We start from the raw sequence: 23,622 nt of genomic DNA, 5'->3' as shown, positions 1-23,622 counted from the left end.
AGGAATTTCCAAAAATAATACAGGAGGTGTGTGTGTATCTTAAATCTGCCATGGTGTTAGAGGAAGGATTGTCACGCAAACTTTTCATTAAATCTGCTTGTACTCTTAACTATGTTTTAGCAGATAAAATGAGCATTTTTTTTTTTTTTTTTGTAGAAGATTAAACATTTCAGGACCCTTTATTTCTGTTTGCAAAACATAAATAATCTGAAAAATTTTTTTAGCTTTGTTAGCTATAACTGGTAAAAATGAACAGTCAAAGCTGGTGTTCTTGGCTAACAGTTTGTATATGGTTTGAAAGCCATGAGATTATAGGAGAGAGAGAGAGAGAGTAATTTACATTATATGCATTCAAGTAAATTTTATATTTTGCTTTGCTGTTACAAAAAACTTAGTGAAAGATTTATTCACTAATCTTATATTATGTAAGTCTTATATTAACAGTTTGAATTGAATAATAAATCGATACAACTGTTTCCAAACAAGTATCTGGAAATATCAGTTTATACTAACAAAGTTCAAAATGCAACACAAATTGCATAATCATGTCACTAATCTAGACTTTGAAGTAGCTCATATGCAAAAAATCTGCTTCTTTAGTGTTTTTCATGCTGAAGAAATCAGACATAATAGCCTTGATATTCAAGAATTGTTATATTTATGCTAGACATTTTAGTTTGCATATAGAGAAACAAGGCAATGGTACGTGTTGGGATGAGCCAACAAGAATAACTTTTTGTGAAGTGAATAAAGTTTGCTCAATGGTTCATAAGACATTCAGTGCTTAATCAAAATACTTCAGATACATCTTTAATATAAAAATGAAAGTAGGAATGTATTTATCAATGATCTATTGAATTAAGGAAGTTTAATTCAGGTAAATGGTATACTTGTTTACTTTCTTAATGAATAATATTTCAGAGGATGGTATGAACTCTGTATAGTCAAGTTCTAGTCACCCAATCTCTGCAAAAGATGGTGTGCAGAACTGTGAAAGTAGGTTTGCAGAAGACTGCAAATATGAGGGATATCTGGATGAAATCGTAAATTAGGTGGTAATGTCAAAGCAAACCACCATAACATCAAAATTTAAAGTGACATTTTCAATATTGGCTTTGCAAAGTGGCAGGTCTTTATTTAAAAAAAAAAAAGAAGATCCAGCCTTTAAAATAAAAAACTTTAGGCCAGTCAGTCTTATGAGTATTATCAGAAAAAGTAATAGAAAAATTATTTGTATCGGACATCTTTGATTGCTACATTAATTAAGCAGAACATATCATGGGTTTTGAGTCTTAAATTTTTGGCAGTGGTTTATGATGCAATTTATTTACATATCAGTAAATCATTTAACAGAATTTCACTTAGAATTCTGCCCATTACATTAAATACCAAATGATTACTGAAAACTATTGTGGTGAAATGAATAAGAAATTGGAGTAAATTTAAAAACAGAATAGAGTTTTCAGTTTTATGGACCTTTCTTAACATGGTAGAATCTTGTTAACAGAATTAAAGGGAAATAATATTTCATGTTTGAGAATGATGAGCTTTGTCGAAACTTGACTATTTCTTTGATACATATACTTTTTTTCTTTTTCTTTTTTTTTGGGGGGGGGGGGGATTAACAACTCAAATTCCCGATACCCTTGGGGAGGGAGGTGGGGATATACAGGATATTATGGTAATAGTATATAAAAAGTTTATATTATTACTAACCTTTCTACTGACAATTTTCTTATAAAGTAATCTATTATCTGTCAAGATTCCAACATTGAGAGCTTATGCTTTTTTCCTGCCTTCAAGTATCTGTTTTGCTAACTTTTCCTCCACCGGTGACATGCCATCTGAGATAAGCTCTGCTCACTCATTCTATTAACAATGTCAAGTTCCTTCCTAATATAGTTCTGCCACTGATGCCATCTGTTCACTCCCATAGCTTTTGTCTAGCTACTTTTAGCAAATTATTTTCAAATATAATAAATCTACTTCATCATTTAACATGTATGAAAGATAAACGTGACCTCTAACAATAAAATGTAAGCACAGAGAAGATATGCTGCTCAGACATATTAAATAAGTTTTGATAAAGGTTTATCTTTTCATTCTTTAGAGCTCAAATTATAAAAAGAAGAAAAAAAAACAAGATTACTGATTAGTATAAAATCAATTTGATGCATTTTTTGTTTTTGCTTTGTTTGTCAGTAAAGATAATATAAAGTGTTTAGATTTAATATTTTTTGCAAGTAGGAAAGGCATGAAGTGAGGTGGAGGAATGAGAATCTCAGGCTGGTTTTTGCTTCACCCCCGCCACACACAAAACCAGTCTTGAACACATTTTTTCAGTATTACACTGCAGTTTTTTAGTCAAACCACTGCTACCCTGGTGGAAAGTTGAAATAATATTAAAATCTATAAAAATCCCAGGCCACTTTTCTGACTTTAGAAGAAGCTTTGTAGATTTAATAATTCTTTATTTAAAAAAAAATTGTGCACACTTTGTAGAGAGTTATTTTAATACCGTCGGAACTGTTTTTTAAATTTTTCAAAATGAAAATCATCTGTTGCCTTTTCATCTTCTTCTGTCTTAGACTTATGGCCTTTTGAACCTGAAGTACAAAAAGAAAGATTCCATTGAGATAAAGTAATGGAAAGGAAGAAATTCTAACACATAAATAATAAGTATAACTTAGAATTTATTTCCTAAACAGGAAAAAAATATTGACACATTAAAAATGTACTTTGAGTAATTGGCCCAACTCTAAGGCATAGATTTCTTCATGACATTTGATTTTTTAAAATTTTAATAATTGTCTTCTTTATTTTGAGCTATAATTTAAAGCAGAAAAGGAAAATTTCTCAATTAAAAGTAGCATTCTTATACTAGAAAAATGCTTTTACTTTTAGTGATCAAAGTGGGTTATTTCTTCCTTAAATCGAGATGTATGAGGGTAGTCTGAAAAGTTCTCGGCCTAACAATTAAAAAACGAATTTATAATTTCAAAATTATTTTTATTTTTTAACATAATCTCCCTTAAGACTAATACATTTATTCCAGGGATGCTTCAGTGCCATTATCCCATCCCTGTAGTGGTTCTCAGTAAGATCTGCAAAATACTCCTCTGCAGCTGCAATCACCTATTGATTCGAAGAAAAATGCTGACCAGCGAGGAAGAGGTAGAAGTCAGAGGGAGCAAATCTGGGGAATAGAGTGGTTGTTCCAACAATTCATAGTGCAGATCCCTTAATTTTCCCATTGCCAAAACACTTTTGTGGGTAGGTGCATTGTCCTGATGAAAGATGATTTTTTTTTCTTCTGCAAACTAGGTCTTTTCTCATGAATTTTTTCGTCTAGTCTGGTTAAAAGATCAGAATAATATTCCCCAGTTATTGTTTTACCCTTTTCAAGATAATTAATAAACAAAATGTGCCTTTAGCATCCTAAAACACTGATGCCATGACCTTTCCTGCTGATGGAACCAGCTTTGTCTTCTTTGGCACTGAACAACTGGCTTTTGTCCACTGTTTTGACTGCTGGTTGGATTCTGGTATGTAATGGTGAATCCAAGTCTCATCCATAGTAATAAATCGAAGCACAAAATCAGTTTTATTCTTGTTGAAACGCTCCAAGCACTGTTCAGAGATTTTCATGCCAATGCGATTTTGATCTGCTGTGAGCAAACGTGGCACCCATCTTGCGCAAAGCTTTTTCATTTGCAATTCTTCATGCAAAATATATCCTACACAGTCTTTTGAAATGCCTATAATCTTGGAAATTTCATGCACTTTGACTCACCGGTCATCCAATACCATATCGTGCACTTATTCAATGATTACTGTGTTGTTACACTTTTTAGACGTCCTTCATGTGGATCATCTTCAAGGCTGGTACGGCCATGTTTAAATTCAGCAGCCCATTTCTTAATTGTCGAAAACGAAAGAGAAGAGTACCCAAAAACTTTTATGAACTTCGAATGAATTTCTTTTGGTGTTAAACATTCTTTTACAAAGAATTTTATAACTGCACGATACTCAATTTTATCCATTTCAAGGGATACAGACAACACTTGTGCTTCAGACAGCTGTATAAAAAAAACTACTCCATAGAATGACGCAGTTTCACATCGATACTTATGCAGATGTATCAACTTAGAAAAAAAAAAAATCTTGCTGATAGTGTTGCCATCCATGGTCGAGGCAACTTTTCAGACCACCATCGTAAGAGGAAAAATTCATCATAAAATATTATTACTGGAATCACCCAAAAAAAATTTGGCTAAGTTTCATAGCCATTGTCAATACAAGTATATGAAATTATAAAAAAGAGAACGATTTAATTGAAAGCACATGATGATATGTGCACTATTTGATGCACGAAAATAGCTTCATCTACATTAACAGATATTTAAATAAATTACAAAAAATAATTTAGTTAATAAATCATTTTTAAATATAAACAAAAAATTAATTACAAATTAAATAACACACATGAATGGTGAGTATATCAGTGTAACTTCCCAAAATTGAGAAATTTTTAGGCAATTGTTTTTGTTCAGATTTGAGTTGTGAATATGCCTTATAGTTTTCCTTGAACACTCTTTCCAGAAGAAAATAACTTTTGTGTAACACTTTGGTACAGATATGGTAAGTATTGATTATTACATTCAAGATTTCTGTGTTTCATTTGTACTGGCTGAGTCAATTTAATGAGTATGGCACACAGTCATCTGAGTCATTATCTCTGTTATTATTTTTCCTTTTTTTACCAATAAATTCGTTGTTAAATGTTGCTCCATTAGTAACATGAGCTTGTTTAATAACTATAATTATAGACCTAAGAATACACAACTTTAATGAAAAACATAACAAAGGAGCAATTGGTTGAACGATGCATCTACTGTTACGGGTTTTCCCTTTCAGTCGTTTCCAAACATAGGTGACTTTGTAGGCATTGCCCACAAAGTATTCCTGGTGAGATTTTTACAGAGTAGTTCACCATTGCTTTCCCCAATCCCCCAATTTTATCCAGGCTCGGGACCGGCATATGCATCTACTGTCACACACTTTTAACGAATGGCTTCGTTCTTAATTGCAGCCAAAAACTGCAAGCTTAAAAATCAAAATAAGAAGAAAATCAATAAATTTAAAACTAAACCAGTATTGTAGGCTGTTAACTTCAAATGACATCATGCTGAGTCAACAGTTCATATTTTACTAGTTTGGAAAATATATAGTCTACCTAGCTCAGTTAGCCAGGACGATGCCTAGGTTCAAACTCTACACAAAACTGACAAGCTAGCCAGAGAATGCATGCACTGACAGATATAGTAACTACCTAACCATAGCTTTAATTTCTATAATGCCAAGTTACTTTGGCCATGATCATTGCACCTAACAGGTGAAAGAGAAGATGAGATAATGAAAATGTAGAAAAAAAGTTAATATTTTAACATTCGCTAATAGAAATATAAACAAACTAAAAACTCCCAATTCTCATACACATTTCATGGAAGACATGAAAAAAAACAGTGACCCCCCCTCCCCCCCAAACACTAAATTAAAAGTTAATGACAGTTAAAAAATTTAAGAACAGCTGAGCTTCATTGTATCCATCCAAATTCTGACTTTTGGCTCCTTCAGTCAAAGGGATTCCTGTTTCTTTGTTAGTATACGAGCAATTAACTGTTCTTTCGCTTTTATTATGCTGCCTTTGCTAATAAAGTATTTCACGCTTAGCAATATTTCTTATATAAAAGTGTTCCAAAAATTTACTCTGAATAGTAAAGATTTAATTTTTGTTATCTAGGCAAAAATTTCATCACAGTATTATTCTTAATTATCTGAGGATATAATTACTGTTTCTCATAATGTCTTTTGTGTTCTTTTCACTTTGCTAAATTTTTGTTACTAAAAAAAAAGTACCTGACACTCCTAAAAGAGGTGGGTTATCTGCATCTCCTATGACTACAACAGGCTGAGGTTTTCTTTCCTTTGATCTCTTAGGCTTGGGAGTTTCTGGTTCCTCCATGTTAACTGGAGAAAAAGAAAAAATAAAATGTATCTAATAGCACCATATCAGTTTTTTTATTATTGTAACACAAGAAAGGGTGGTCTTAAAACAACACAATACAACATAGTACATATGTATAATCTTCAGGTTTACTTTTTTATAACAAGAAACTATACTTAAAGCACCATTCCAAATTAAAACGAAAAAAAAAAAGTTCTATATGAACGTTGATTAATAAGGATAATTTCAATAGTTTTGTACACCATGCATGTATGTCCACTTTTGGGATTTTCACTTTCAAAAAAAAAATCTTGGTTCTTGTTGGAAATCATAAATAGCAGAGTAGGAAATGAATACCAGACATACAGAAATGTCTGGTATTCATTTCTGTATGTTTGGAAAAATTTGGAAAAAAAAGAATGGCAAGCATCTACTGGATTTTTATATAGGATATCGACCAGCCATCTTCTTCTTCTTCATTTCACTGGGCATCTACAGATGCCGTATGGTCACTCCGATGCTCGGTGATGTGCCACACCAGGCCTCGCCATGTAGTCCTGTTGTTTGCTTTTCTGGCGGCCTCAACTCTCTGAAGATCAGTCACTCCACGTACACGTCATCCATCCATCTCATTGATGGTCTGCCCCTGCCTCTTTTTCCAGGAACTTTGCCTTCTATTACTGTTCTGAGAAGTCCTCCTTCCATCCTTTCTATGTGTTCAAAATATTTTAACTTTCTTCTGTCAATATTTTTAAAGAGCCTTAAAGTTCTAACACCCATTCATTTGTATGCCTTTCAGTATATGATATCCTCAACAGCCTTCTGTAATACCACATCTCAAAAGCAGATATCCGTTTCTTATCTGACTTCTTTAGGTTCCAAGTCTCACATCCATAAGTCGCTATTGGAAAAACAGTTGCATCTAAAATCCTCAACTTTGTTTCCATGGAGATAGATCCATCCTTCCAGATTTTAGACAGGTCTCTGACTGTTGTTTTAGCCATTCCTAACCTTTTTCTGAACAGCAATTCTTCACATTAATAATGGATCCCAGGTACTCAAACTTGCTGACTTCCTCAATTCTTTCTCCATTAAGGTACACTTGTTTCTCAAGAGCTTCTCTGTTTGTATTTCCTTTGAGAACCATAATCTTTGTCTTGCTAGGATCAAGTTGAAGTCCTCTGTTATTACTGATCTGTTAACTTTGTCAAGAATTAGTCCTAGTTCTTCCCTGTCATTACAAAGGAGTACTGTATCATCAGCATACCTCAGATTACTGATCAATCTACCTCCTATCCTAATTCCTGTCCTGAGCTGATCCAATGCTTCACGCATGATGTCCTCCGCATATATACTAAACAAGTGAGGAGAAAGTAAACATCCTTGCCTAACTCCTTTTCCAACTTGAAGCCAGTCAGTCAATCCAACACCTGTTCTTACCGTGGCTTGTTGCTCCTTATACAAGTTGGCTATCAACCTGATAGTGTGTTGAGGAAAACCCATTCTTTTCATTACTTCCCACAGTTTCACATGCTCAACACAGTCAAAAGCTTTAGAGTAGTCTAAGAAACACATTACCAGAGGGAGTCTGAATTCTTTATATATTTCTATGATCTGTCTAAGGCAAAGGATCTGATCTCTGGTGCCCTTACCTTTCCTAAAACCATCTTGTTCCTTGGGCATCTCTGCCTCAACTTTGGCCCCAATCCTATTTAGCATGATCTTCTATAAAATTTTGCTTGCATGAGATATCAAACTAATAGTTCTATAATTCTTGCATGCCTTTATATCACCTTTCTTATGTAGTGGTATGAAAACTGACTTCTTCCAGTCTCTAGGCCATGATCCTGTCTCCCATATCCTTGTAATCAATCTATGAAATGCTCTTATCCCTCAGTCCCCTGTGGCCTTAATTAACTCTGCTGGGATTTCATCTGCACTTGGGGCCTTATTGCTGTTGAGCTGCTTAACTGCTCTTTCAACTTCATGCCTAAGTGGAGGAGGTTCCAAATCAAAATTTTCCTGGTGGGAGGGCTCCACATTTTCTTTATCCACTCTGCTGTACAGTTCCTCACAGTATTCTTTCCATCTGTTTTCGATTTCCAACTCTTCTGTTAGTAATGATCCATTCCTGTCTTTGATGACATTCAATTTAGGCTTAAACTTGTGCTTTAAGTCATGAACTAAATGAAACATCTTTTATAATTGTGCCTTCTCATCTGGAACTCTATTTCTTCACATTTGTTAGTATAGAACTTTTCCTTGTCCTGCTTGATGGCTCTTCTGACTTCTCTGTGTAATCTCTTGTATTCTTCAGTCCCTGTGTCTTTTTGTTTTTCCAATCGCCTTCTTTTGATTAGTTCCCATGTTGAATCTGATATCAATGGGTCTCTTGGTCTTCTTATTGGGCTGAGATACTTCTTCGCTGTATCCTGTATTATCACCTTGACTCCTTCCCAAAGCATTTCTCGTGAGTTCTCTTCATTGGTCTCCAAAAAATCATCCAACCGAGTTGATGTTTCTTCTGTGAATCCACTAGGAATTACTCTACCATCCAATCTAGTGGGATGTGCCTGACCTGGAAGTTTTCGGAGTCTTAGTCTTACTTTGGCTCTTACTAGCTGATGGTCTGTACCACAATCTGCTCCAGGACAAGTATGCACATCAGAGATGCTTGTCTTCCACCGCTGAAGAGCCAGGATATAACCAGTCTGGTGCCTTGACCTATCAATGTTAGATATAGTTATAGGTATAGGTCCTATACTTATAATATATAGATATATTATAAGTATAGGTCCATCGTGGATGTTTCTGGAAGCAGGTATTGGTAACAACTAATCTGTTAGCACGGGCAAATTCCAACAGTCTTTCACCATGAGTGTTACTTACACCCAGACCAAACGCTACACACTCTGGCCTGACTCTCATACTCTTCCCACTTTTGCATTTAAGTCCCCTAAGATATACAGTATGTCTCTCCTTGGTAGGCAGTCCAAAACAGTTTGTAAGTGTTCATAGAATTCCTCACTCTCTTCTTAAGTCTAATAAAGAGTATCCTATCATTAATGGGGTTATAACCAAGAAGGCTTCTTGCCTGAGCTGTCTTCAGTATCACAGCTACCCCCATGATGTTTTGAGTCACCACTTGAGTAAATAACTAGCTTACCATCCTGTCTTTCGAAGTGACCTTCTCCATTCCATCTGGTCTCTGTAATTCCCAGGATGTCAATTTTATACCTATCCATCTCTTTACAGACAATCTCAAGAGTACTCATCTGTAGACCCCAGACATTCCATGTGCCTATGTAAAATTCCTTTCTAAGATTAATCCTATACCTTCTGTGTTGCTCATTCATGGTATCACTGACTTTTGATGGAGACTGTAATATACTTCTCGAACAGGGCCCTCTGCCTAAGCCCTGAACGCAACTCTGCTTATTCTGCGTGACAGCCGATGCAGAACGAGATGCGTTATTAGGCACAACCATATTAGCATTTTGGAGTGAAGTCACTGCAAGAAGAAAGTGGTAGGGTTGCAGAGGCCCTTTCCACATAAGATGAAATAGCAAAATAGGAAAGATTCACCCCTAGCCCTCAAATACGCTAATAGCATGGGGGGGGGGGGGGAGCAAGAAGAAAAGAGAGAAGGAAAGGAAAAAAAGAGGGGAGGGACCAGTCTACAGATAATATAACAGATGTATATTACATTAAGTAAGGCATGGTCCAGCATCAGGTACTTCGGGTTTGCCAAGGTACCTGATGCTGGACCATGCTGGATGCTGGAAAAAATTTGGAAAAAAAAGAATGGCAAGCATCTACTGGATTTTTATTAGGATATGGACCAGCCATCACTAATGCCATATTCCAGCATTTATGCTGGAATGTGGATGTGCAAAATTCACATGAAAAGAACACATGAGAAATAAAAAGTCTCATTGACTATGTTATTGATGAAAGCAATATCTTATATCAGGATATAAGAGTATATACAGGGAATTTGAAATAGAAATAGGAAGTAATCATCATTTAGTTTTAAGCAATAAAACTAAATATTCTATTGAACAGAAAATATTATGTAAAAGTTTTAAACAGAATCAAAGTCAAGCTGCTTTTAGAAGTGAATGGTAGATTGAAATATATAAATATTATTCAAGAAAAATTGAAAGAATTTGAATACAAGAATCAAACCTTTGAGACTCATTGGCAAACTAAAGAAAATCAATGTAATCACTCAATGTAACTCAATGTAATAAGTGATTTAACAGTTCTGCAGAAAGTTTTCAGTATTGAGACCACATTATAATGTAAATAAAGAGTTTCATAAAAATAAGCAATCAAAATCCAACTAATTTCATAAGTCATAAGATTTACATCATCAGGGGTACTGGTACATTAGTTTTACACAACAAAAGCCTATTAACAATTAATTACACATATTAGAAATTTTTGATAACTTCACAACTGTAACATATAATAATTCGTTACTGTATGCATGTTGGAACATTCGTAGTTGTTACTATCACATTATATCCTAGGTCTGTGACAGTTAATGTGAGCACATGTAATGATTTATAACTTAATAAAGTTATAGACACCTTTACAGAGTTATGAAGTGCACATAACTAGGTTCTACTTATCAAGCTTTGACCCTCAAACAACCAAAGAATCAAGATCACTTACCAAAAATGTAAAAGTTAAGGGATTTGTTACAGATGTGCATAAAAATACTGTTTATGCTGTGTGTCAGTAAAACAAATTATCAGTACACCTGATGATCAATGTTAAGTAAAATCAAAAACTAATATTATTTAATTAAAATCACAAAAATGATGGGCTTACATCTATTATGCTGAACAAAATTAACTGCCATATTGCTGGGAACAAAGGAAGTTCCACTTTCTTTCTTTGTCATTCGTTCTCTCAGAAGTTGTTGTTTTGCTTCTTCTGTAGATTCAATATTTCTGATCCGTTCCCTGTAAGATAATTTTGATTAAAGGACATTTTTAACATCTTCAATGCTCATGAAGATATATTTCACTAATAAGCACATCAGAAAATACTAATCATATCAATCTCTTTCACAAAATACATACAAAAATACAAATACACAATTTCCCTCTCATTAAATAATTGCAATAACTACAAAATCAGTTAGCTACCGCCATCAAAATATGAAAATGTTCCATTATGTTATATGTCAAAACTGGTATAAGCTTTTCTGAAGTGTTAGTTGCTCGGTTGGGACAAAAGTACTTTGATGTGAATATATTTTTACAGAAACTGGTATATAGAAAGCTGCAAACTGTCCACAATAGCTGCAGCCATTATTTCTTGATATGAAAGAAGAAAAAAAAAAAGCAACTACTGATGACTAAAGTTAAGTTTTCACTAGTTATAAAGTCTATTCCTTATTCTGAAATTGAATATTTCAAGATATGATGACAAATATGAAATTTGAAGAATGCTTTATGAAGATTAAGGATTTTTGCCAGTAACACGAGCAAAGGCTAAAAAAAAGAACCTACCAATATTATGATGTAACATATCAATAGAAAGCAGATATAAAAGAAACTGCAAATATAAATTGCGAAATAGTTTTAAAAGAATAATCTTGGATTACTTTACAGATCTTTGGACAGATAATACTAACATCAAAAAAAACACCAAAAACTTACGAAATGCTTTAAATGATATAATAACAGTGAAAGAATTAAAGGACAACCTCAGTAAAATAAAAATGGTAAATCAGCAGAAGATGGGATAAACTCTGTACGATATAAATTTGCTTGAAAAAAATTTCATCGGAGAATATTAAAATTTTTAAATAAAATATATACAAAAGGACAAATACCAATAGAATGGAATACAAGCATAGTAATACCTATATTTATAAAAGGGGGATAAAACAAAACCTGCTAATTACAGAGGTATTAGTTTATTGAATACATGCTACAAAATATATACAGTCATCCCTCGACTTGCATTGGGGTTCCGTTCCGTTCAGGCACGATGTACATCGATACATTAAATCAACAGTTATAGGGGTTAGAGACTTAACCGTAATAAGTATACTGTCATTTTAATTTAACCTTATAAGACTTATATATTAAACCTTATAAAACTATACCGTGTGTTACTGCCACTATAAAACAGGAGAATAATCAAAATCTTCCTCCACAATCACACCTTCATTACATTCCCTATGTGAAGGAGGCTGCAACTCTTCTGGTGTAACCTTGTTTTTATTTTGATGAAAATGTTCAATGTGCTTTGCTTATTCCTCTTCTTTTTTTCATCATAAATTTGCTTACAGCAAACAAACGCATTATGTATTTCCTTTCTACTAATAAGTAGCATTCAACATTGGGGGCCCATGTCTTCAGCCATTTTGAGAACATCGCTAATTTCAGAGAACATTTCTGTAAGGCCTTTCACTGTGAATTGTTTAATTACCTCTTCTTGTTTCTCTTTTTCCTCTTCCTTTTCTCGTTCTTCCTCTTCTGCAACACATTGTTCCTCTGGTTCGACCAACTCTTCACGGGCACTTTCTATAAGTTGAGCTGTCATAATCATTCACTTCGAGATTCAGTTTGTTTACTAGGTCCACCATTTCACTCAATTTACAAAGGTCTTCATTTTTTTTCAAAACTTCCAAAATTATGCACAAACCTTTTTAATGTCTTTTTCCATATGTCACTCATTTGTTTCAAGAGGTCACTTCAATCCAAACCACAGCAAATATTTTTAATAGCATCAGAGTCTGATCATTTCCTTCAGTGGCAGAAATGGTTTTTGTGAAAAAGTTCTCTGTAGATAATAAGCTTTAATCACTGAAAGAATGAACCTCCCGATCCATTGGTTGGATCAATGAAGTATGGTTTGGAGGGAGAAAAGTGACCTTGATCCTGGGGTGAAGATCACCGACGTAAGGTGGATGACCTGGAGCATTATCTAGAATTAATAAAATTTTAAATTCAACATTTTCTTTCACACAATAGTTTTCCATTTCACTCGCATAACAGTGCTGATTAAGGCATCCTCAAACAATTTTTGAGTCATCCACGACTTCTTACTGCTTCGATAATGACCTGGAAGAGTATGCTTCCTAATGTTTTTGAAGGCTCATGGATTCTCACTATGCAATATATCACAAATGCTTTCAGTTTATATCCAACCACATTACCCCCCTAACAGAATCGTAATACCATCTTTAAGAGAGCTTTGAAATCAGGCATAGATTTTAGCTTTTGGTGGATGAATGTCTGCTTAGACATTTTTTTCCAAAACAAGGAAATCTCATCCATATTAATTATTTGCTGTGGCAAATAATTTTATCCAATTTCTCCACGAACTCCTTGCCAGGCTTCTCATCATTTGCAGATTCACCATACATTTCCACATTCTGCAGCGCAAAACTCTGCTTGAATCTCATGAATCAACTGAAGGAAGCGTTGAATTCATAGTCGTAATCGCACCCTGCTTTCTCCTTCAACATGCTGAAGAGGCTTAGTACCTTAGCAGTTATAGTCATAATGCTAAGGGGTATGCGCTTTTGGTTCATGTCCTCTATCCATGATGCAAGTAGCTTTTCCGTATCACCAATAGGACCTTGTTTTGCTTCATCACTATTGTCAATTTAATGGAAACAGATCCTTTCATAGCCTCTACGATTTTATCTTTATTTTATTATGACTATTTATTTTATTTATTTATTATAATAGATTACGACTATTTATTTTATTTATTTATTATAATAGATTACGACTATTTATTTTATCCTTAGTTTTCAAAATGGCCGTCACTGTAGAATGAGACCATCCGAAGTCATGTGCAATCACACTGATGGGCTTACCAGCTTCATGTTGCTTTATAACTCACAGCTTTGTTTCAAGATCAATTGCAATTTTCTGTGATTCTTCACTAGGTTTTTTGATTGGGTGTGTAGGGGGCCATATTGCACAAAATATCGCAAAACATTTAATGATAAACACACAACCTATTTCTCAAACACAAAATCAACAAAGGAACTCTTGAAGACACGTGCTGATTGCCAACTGAACTTGCCGCTGAATGTACTGTTGTCACTGCACATGATGCATTGTTGCTAAATAGAAACCTTTTTACTTTATGCCCGCTTGTGTCTTGTTTAAAAGTATAGTCTAAAATGTTATTTATTCTCTTATGGGATCATGGACATATCTTCAAACGGACATAAAATCGAGGGATGACTAGTAGAATACTTAATGAAAAATTGAAAATATACAATGAAAAAATATTATTAAGATGTCAAAATGGATTTAGAAAAGGACACTTTACAATGGATGCAGCTTTTTGTTTAAAACTACTTATAGAAAAAAAAAAATTTAATTTAGAAACTCATCTTTTTGTTTATAGATTACAAAAAAGCATTTGGCAAAGTAAAAAGATATATACTGTTTGATATATTACAAAGAATATACCTAATATTTCACTACATGCAATATTGAATATATACAAAGATAATGAAATAAAAATAAATGAAAAAATGTCTGAAAACGATTATAAACCAAGAAGTAAGACAGGAATGCCCTCTGTCTGCAGCACTTTTCAATATTTATATTAATCAAATATTAATACAGTGAAACACCTTAAACAATCCAGAATAACAAAAATAAATATGCTATTATTTGCAGATGATCAGGTAATAATATCAGATAAGGAAGACAATTTACAAAGAGCAACATATAATTTAAACATTATAGTAGAACAGTTTGGAATTAAAATATTCATAAATAAAACTAAAACAATGGCATTTTGTGGACAAACTCCAGTTAGAAGTAAAATAGTTATTAATAATAAATAATAGAACAAATAAATATTTTCAGTTAGCTTGGATGTGAAATATTATATGAAGGAGAAAAAGACAAAATTAAAAACTTGAAAATTTTTACAAATTATAGGCCTGATAAACAGAACACTCAATCCAAATATAGTACAAAAAGAAACACACTTGAAAATATACAATACTTTAGCAGTGCTCACATTATTATATGGCAGTGAAATTTGGGCAATAAACAAACAAGATTCATGAGAGGAACTGCAAAATACACATTATTACACCAAAAAAGGAACAAAGATATTTTAAAAGAACTAAAAACAAAATCAACAGAAGAAAAACTAAACAATTATAAATAATAAAATATAAAACAACTGAAAAGAGAAGGCTGGGTAGACTCAAAAGAGGATATTAGATGGATAATGAGACCAGAATAGACCAATATGGTCTACATCTGTAATTAGCATTATGATGATGAACCTACCAATATTCTTCATGAATAACTGGAAGTTGTAATCACAAGAACATTTAAGGAGAAAGCTTGTTCTCCTTAAATGTCCTCCTTGTAAAGAGGCAACGAGTTGCACTGCGTGCAGCTGCAAACTGACTTAACATAATATATACCCAAATAATACATCTTTAACATAATATATACCCAAGGTAAAAAAACTTTCTATATATATATATATATATATATATATATATCTGTCTGTCTATTTGTAGATAGGAAGTTAGTAATGATGTAAATTTCTCATGTAGCACTATCAATATCCTGTACATCCCTGAGGGTATATATCAGGAATTTGATGATGATCATATATATCTGTCTTAAGCAGATATATATGATCTGATATATATGAGCTCATATATATGATATATATATGATATGAGATATTGGCTGCATCAATCTACCCTGATATCGGCTTTTCTCCAGGTCTTTTTCCTGCCATCTTGGCAATGAACACCTGTTTTAGTAACTTTTCCTCTCCCATTCTGTTTAAGACCATACCACCTTAGATTGGCTTTGCACATTCTTGAATACGAGTAAATGCTAAACTCCTTTGTAATATCTTCATTTTTAATATCATTTGGCCATGACGCCATCAGTTCCACACAAATAGACAACATTTTATCATCTATTTCCATATTTAATTTGCCATCTTCACTAAAAACAGTGCTTAAATACCTGAAATATTTTATTGTTTTCCATGTACCTGCATATTTTCATGATTCTGATCTTTTTATTGCTGATTTTAGTTAAAGAATTCTTGAGTTTTGCACTGGATTTATTTATTAGTAGATCACCTCATTAAACAAAGCAGGATTTAATATCTGCAATTCTCATATCAGGTTTAATACCACTTTCTTTAATAAGATAATCAATATAGATGACTAACAACAATGGAGACATAATTCTTGTAGATAAACTTATACATTGGTTACACGACTTTAAATTTTTTTAGAAAATGACAACATATACTAAAATATTAATTAAAAAACTTTAATCAATACCTTCCTATATTTCGGCAATGTTATACTGCCATATTCTGGGAACATAAAACTATGATATATGCATGCAGGCATTAACAATGAGCAAATGAGGCTGAAGAAGGCAACTGGTGTTGATGCTCGAGTCCTAAAGGTGCCCTCTAGCGGGCTAAACTGGATTGTCTTGGCTGTTGGGCTGGTGTTCTAAGGATGCAAGCTTCCCAAATTTGGGTCAGTCTCATGCACCCAAATTTGTTGAGATTTAGGAAGATTTTTAGAGCTGAGGCTGATTCCAAGAACAATCTTTCATATTTATATTTGCTACCGTGTAGTAAAGTGGCTTTCTTCCAGCATATTCTGTTGTGGGAATCTAGTGCATGGTCTGCAAGTCCTGAGTGGCTGTGTTGGTGAAACCTGATGTAGTCTTTGTACTCAGAAATCCTGATATTAGCTGTCCTGCCTGTTTGGTAGTAGGACAGTTTACAGCTGCAAGGGACTTTTTATACAGCAGGTAGGGAGTGTGGCTGGTCTTTGGTGGAGCGGATAAGGGATGCCAATTTCTTATGTGGTTTGTAACAGATAGTCAGGTCATATTTTTTTAGGATTTTTATGACCTTTTCAGATGTGCCCTGGATATACGGAATGGTGATAGATTTAGTGTAAACTCTGTTAAGAAGGGGGGGAAGGTTGTGGTTAACTGGTTTTAATATTTTCTGAATTTTTTTGGGGTTGAAGCCATTGGCTAAGAAGGTGTTAAGGAAGGATTATGGTTAAGTTCAGTAGTTAGGGCATTGTTGTCTGAACAGATTAATTTAGCCCTGTTATATATAGTTTTTATAATCCCATATTGTTGTGAGGGGGTGTGGTGTGATTGTTGGTGAATGTATCTTCCTGTATAGGTTGGTTTTCTGTAAACAGAAAAAGCCAGGGATCCATCAGTCTAGCATGTAATCAGTGTCTAAAAAAGGGAGACTGTTGTTTTCTTTTTCCAAGGTGAACTGGATTCTGGGGTGTTGATTGTTTAAGTGTGTTAGGAAGTTGTGGAGTGTGTCTAAGTCATGTGGTCAAATAGCGAACACATCATCTAAGTAGCATAGCAGACAGTGGATTTTTGTGGGGCTGAGTTTAATTAATATTTCAGTATATGTTGTCATTTCCTAAAAAATTTAAAGTCAACAGTGGAGACAATGTGCACCCTTATCTTACATCCAACCACCTTCTTGTACTTCTTCAATTCTAACTGCTGAACTTACAACTTAAATATAGACTATGTATTGCTCTGCATAACATTCCTCTTTACCTCATATAATTGTAATGCTTTTGAAAAGCTCTTCTCTTGTCAACTTTCTGCATGCTTTATCCAGATCTGCGATACTTAGGTACAATCCTTGTTACATTCTCATGATAGTGAAAATCTTATTCTGATAACTCCTATATGACCTGAACCTAGCTTGTCCTTCTCCAGTTTCCCTTCCACAATGTTTCTTAGCCTATCCTTAGGTATGCTTGCATAAATTTTAATTGGGAACACTCCATGGAGAACATCTAATTCTCACATTTCTTGTATAGTGAAACTTGTGGAGTATTCGTAACTATAAAATAACATGTAAGCAACAGTAGATAATTTTTTAATACGGAAATATTTCATCTTATGTATCATAAGACATCTTCTTCTTCCTAACATGGAGTTTAGGCCAAGTGGCCTGTTCCGGTCTCATGCCATCTCTTTCTTGGTCTTCCGATTCTTCTCTTTCCACTTATTTTGTATCTGTATAATATTTTTGGGAGTCTGCTGTTGTCCATTCGATTTAAATGTTTAAATGATGACATTTAAATCATAAGACATCATCAGTGCAATTATCAAACATGAAAAAATACAAACTCGTTGCTACCTGTAAACCTATCAACCAAATTCACAACTTGTTACCTTCTCCAAAAGATAAACTTACACCAATGATGATACCTGGCATACATGAAGTACCATGTTCTTGTAACTTATCTTACTATGGACAAACAGAAAGATCTATAAACGTATCTCTGAACATCATGACCGCATCTGTCTCATCAAGCGTCACAAATCTGACCTTGCACAACATGGAATTGAAAACGTTAATCACAGGATCCAATGGCAAAACACTAAACTATTACATGGATCCATATATAAACATGAACATTTTTATAAAGAAAGTACTGAAGCCTTGCATCATAGACCTAATCTTAATCAGAATGGATTTCTCACTATTCCGAAAGTCTGGGAAATTGTTATCCTCAAGTGTATATGTTACCGCTAAAGTGCAGAAATCAGTTATTCTACAGATTATCTAGGTATTGTGCAGATTAACTAGGGTGATTCGTTAACGTGCGGAAAATTTTTCTTTTCTCAAATTACCTAGGTAATCTGCAAATTACCTAGATAATCTGCACATTACCTACTAGGCACTCGTTAAAGTGAAAATAAGATCTTTGCTGGAACAACAGCAGCGTTTCTGTATGCTTAAATTAACATAATGTTATTTATTTATTTTTCGATATCTAAAGAATCAAACAATCAACAAATTAGTTGATAGAATCAATCATCAATCAATTAAAAAACTATAATACAAAGAATCAAATAGTTTAAAATATTATTACAATTAAGGAAATGAATTTGCAAAACATATGACACTGGCGAAACCAAACTAAAAGTGGAGGGAGAGGGGGAAAGGAAATGAGAGAAACAAACTTTTGAACTTTAACGATACGGAAGCCGTTAATGTGCACATTACCTAGGTAAAATGCGGAAAACTCTCGATTCCGCACATTAACGGCTTTCGAGCTTTAGCGGTAACATATACAATTTATCTGTTATATTTGAATTTAAATTACAGCCTAATTAGGTTTAATCCATAAATACATGACTGTATACGTAGAAGGATTCCAATTTAAGCATGCGTGTTAATGTTTTTTTGAATTTAGTTCCTATTGTTGTTTGATAATTGTACTGGCGATGTCTTATAATTAAGATGAAATATTTACATATTAAAAAGTTATCTACTGTGGCATGCATGATATTTTATAGTTAATTCTCACATTGTTTTATTTGCCTTTCTTTGTATACATGGTTACTATGAGAGCTCTATCCAGAATTCAACCTTCTGACCATGCTTTCTGAATAATGCAGTGCACTGTAAAACTTTTTGCGTCTTTGTGATTCAGCATTTCTGGTCGAATATTATCTACTCCAGCTGCCTTTCCACATTTCAGGTTTTTGATGATATTTTTTTTTACCTCAAGTATTAATATGAATTCCTGATTACATTCCCCATGAATGTTTTCTACTATAATGTTGTCAATGCTTATTATATTTAGCAATCTTGCTAAGTAATTATTCCTGATTTTCCTGTAGGTTTATATTTATATGCTAGTTTGGGAATCCTATTGTTATTCATCCTTTCTATTTGGTGTAGCCAATTTTGCTAATATTCTTCTATTTCTTGTATGATGTTTTAATAGGGGTGCTTAAGGGTCGAAGCTGTATAACTGAGAGGAGACCTCCACATAGCCTTTAAAGGAATGCGGAGAACAGACCAGGGCTTCTGACCTAATGTCCAATCCTCACCTTCTCGTCGTGCACCCTGTTGGATATCTACTTGGATACTGAACGAACGAGGATGGGTTGGCAATTTGGGATTTAGCCGACCAAATTGTATTCTTATTGGTTAAGCCAAAATAAATAAAAAAAAAAAAATGATGGTACAACATGACAAAATTTCATGTTGGCTGGGGCGTCGCCCGGTTAAACAAGGCCCCCGTTGTTTTCGCTAGGGAACCAGGGCGAACAGCGAAAAGTCAGCTACTGGAACAAATCTGAAAACAAACCCCAACTCAACATCACCAGAGTTAAAGATTGGTACTATCAACGTAAGAAGCCTGAATGGCAAAGAAATGGAGATAGCTCAGGAATTGAAGAAGTACCAGATCGACATACTAGGGGTGACTGAAACAAAAAAGACAAAAACCGAGGAGATCTTTCTGAGCAATAAATACAAAATGTTATATTCAAGCAATGACAATCGAGGAAAATAAGGAGTAGCCATAGTATTCAACACAAAATACGAGGCTAATCTTCTTGAATGGCAGTCAGTCTCAAGTCGAGTAATGTGGGCAAATATGAGAATGGGGAACTGGACAATGAGACTTATTTGTGCATATGGTCCCACAGAAGGTTCTACTAAGGTAGAAGTGGAGGAATTTTTTGATGCTTTAGAAAAAGCAACTGACACAATGAAAAATGAAAAGTTGATCCTTGTTGGGGATCTAAATAGCAGAGTAGGAAATGATTGTGAGACATACAAAAATATTTTGGGAAAATTTGGAGAAAAGAGCAAAGCTAATAATAATGGCAAATATCTGTTGGATTTCTGCTCAGGACATGGACTGGTTATTACTAACACCATGTTCCAACATAAAAATGTGCACAAATTCACATGGAGAGAAGAGGCTAGGAATAAGAAAAGTCTCATTGACTATGTTATTGTTGATAGTGATGTTTTCTCCCTGGTGCAGGACACCAGAGTGTACAGAGGATTTGAAATTGGAAGTGATCACTATTTAGTCTTGAGCAGGATAAAATTGAATTTCATATTGAAAAGAATGATATGTAAGAAAGTTTTAAAGCGAATAAAAGTTGAGCAGCTCTCAGATGTGAACTGTAGACTAAAATACACAAAGATTATTGAAGAAAAAATGAAAGAGTTTGAGAACAGGAACCAAACCTTGGAGATTCAGTGGCAAGCCTTCAAGAAAACACTGACTGATTCAGCCAGAGAGGCATGTGGTGAGGGTGTCTGCAAGGATAGAAAAATCAGAACTCCCTGGTGGACACAAGAAGTTAAAGAGGCAGTGAAGGAAAAGAAGAAAGCATATCAAAAGTTCCTGTCAAATAAGTCAGCCTGTGCTCTTAGAGAATATAGAGACAAATGCAAGCATGCTAAACACTGTGTAAACCTAGCTAAACAAAAGTCATGGGAGGACTTTGGCAAGAATATAGGAAATAAATATCAAGAAGGTGGCAAAATATTTTGGAGGTTGTTGAAGAAGCTTAGGAATGGAGGAAAGAGTGCTGTAAAAGGAGTTAGAGATGATACAGGTGATATGAAAACTGGAATAAAAGTTATCCTTGAAGTATGGAGTAATTACTTTAAAAAACTGCTAAATGAAGCAAGCAGTGATGACAGCACAGTGGTAAAAAACACTGACCAGGCATGCAGGCAGGAATACATATCCATACTTCAAGTAGAAAAAGCCATCAAAGGCTTGAAATGTGGAAAGGCAACTGGAATAGATGATATTCGACCAGAAATGCTGAAGTATGGTTGTATAAGAGTCTTACAGTGGCTGCACTGCATAGTTCAGAAAGCCTGGACAGAGGGACGAATTCCCAATGATTGGAGTAGAGCTCTCATAGTACCCATATATAAAAAGGGAAATAAAACTGAATGTGAGAATTACAGAGGTATTTCCCTACTGAGTGTTCCTGGCAAAATCTATGCAAGTATACTTGAGAAACAGTTGAGAAGAATTGTGGAAGAAAAGCTTGGTGAAGAACAAGCTGGATTCAGGCCAAACAGAGGCTGTCAGGATCAGATCTTCACTTTACGACAAATAGTTGAGAAAGCATGGGAATATAACAAAGATCTGTATTTAAGTTTTGTCGATTTGGAAAAGGCATATGATAAGGTGCGAAGAGAGAAGCTATTCAATGCGCTGCAGTTATATGGTGTCAATGGAGCATTATATCAAGCAATACTTAGTCTTTATTTGAGTTGTAAGTCAACAGTTAGAATTGAAGGAAGTACAGGAAGATGGTTTAATGTTAAATCTGGTGTGAGACAAGGATGTACATTATCCCCTCTGTTATTCATTATCTATATGGATCACATTATGAAGGAAAGTGGTATTAAACATGATATCAAAATTGGAGATGTTAATGTCAGCTCTTTGCTTTATGCGGATGATGTTATACTTCTAAATAAATCCGCTACAAGTCTGCAAGATTCTCTGACTAAATTGAATAGCTGTTGTAATAGATATGGTATGAAGGTCAGCAATAAAAAGACAAAGACAATGAAAATAGGCAGAATCATGGAAAATGTCAACTGTGTTGTGAATGGAGAACCTGTGGAACAAGTAAAACATTTCAGCTACTTAGGCACGATTTTTACTGAAGATGGTAAATTAAATATGGAAATAGACAACAGAATCAGCAAAGGTGGTATGGTGGGAAGTCAATTGAATAAATTCATATGGAATAAGAGAGAAATTAGTTGGAACACTAAATTAGCTGTATACAAGACAGTGTTCAAACCAGTTTTAACTTATGGATCTGAGAGCTGAGTCAGAAGTAAAACACTTGACCAAAGACTAGAGACCGCAGATATGAGAGTCCTGAGAAAGATTAGAGGCGTGAACAGATGGCAGCAATGGCAATATCATATTAAAAATGAGGATATTAAGAAAGAACTTGACATTGTCTGCATCCAGGAATGCGTTAGCAGAGCTAATCTCAGGTGGTATGGTCAACTAAACAGAATGGGCGAGGAAAGATTAGCAAAACAAGTGTTCTCTGCCAGGTTGGCAGCAAAACGACCCAGAGGAAGACCAAGATATAGGTGGATTGATACGGTACAAAGTGCCTTAGACGACAGAAATATAAGATCTGATAATATTGGAGTCTTGACAAGTAACAGACTGATTTGGAGGAAAATTGTAGATAGGAAGTTAGTAATGATATAATTTTTTCATGTAGTACTATCATATCCTGTACACCCCTTGTGGGTACATGGCAGGAATTTGATGATGATGTTTTAATATTTTTTTTTTAATTAAAGAAAAAAACTATCTTTAATATAATTGAATACACTTTTCAAGAATCACAAGGAGAAATGCTTTCTTACTCTATTCCAAGATCGACTTCTGGAATTCCAGACAGCATCTGATTGGATAACATTTCTTCAGATTTTTTGGAAGATGATCGACGTAGATGTTCAGGCACCTCAAAAAGAACATCTTCTGGTTTCATAGTACTAGAATTTAAAAAAGGGTGAAATTAGACCTCATAGTTCACAAATACAATAGTATTAAACATTAAGGAGCCATTCTTCTATGGCTAAAGAATTATTTAAGAAAAAATATTACACATAACTACATATATATAAATACATACTATACATATGTTGAATTGATAAGCGAACCTCCAAGCTCTTAAATCTTAACCAACATATCAACTGACATTTGACCAGAATATAAAAAATAGTAAATTGATAACCAGTTT

The 23,622-nt window shown here is 34.1% G+C and overlaps 1 protein-coding gene across 1 annotated transcript in view; it reads right to left on the bottom strand.

Annotated features, from left to right (window-relative positions):
• Positions 1–346: 346 nt before the first annotated feature.
• LOC150092400 (splicing factor C9orf78) overlaps positions 347–23,622 on the bottom strand; it is a 97,200-nt gene continuing 73,924 nt past the window's right edge. Inside the window, exons 7-10 of the mRNA XM_090414858.1 lie at positions 23,246–23,374; positions 10,847–10,980; positions 5,920–6,030; positions 347–2,606 (exon numbers count right to left, since the gene is read on the bottom strand). Coding sequence (XP_090270984.1) covers positions 2,512–2,606; positions 5,920–6,030; positions 10,847–10,980; positions 23,246–23,374 — 469 coding nt within the window. The 3' untranslated portion in view covers positions 347–2,511. The remainder of the gene's footprint in view (positions 2,607–5,919; positions 6,031–10,846; positions 10,981–23,245; positions 23,375–23,622) is intronic.

Source organism: Typopeltis vanoorti, chromosome 26 (assembly GCF_054136105.1).
Source record: "Typopeltis vanoorti isolate ZY-2024b chromosome 26, IOZ_Tvanoo_1.0, whole genome shotgun sequence".
In the NCBI taxonomy this organism is placed as follows: Eukaryota; Metazoa; Arthropoda; class Arachnida; order Uropygi; family Thelyphonidae; genus Typopeltis; species Typopeltis vanoorti.
This window is presented reverse-complemented; position numbering and strand designations above follow the sequence as displayed.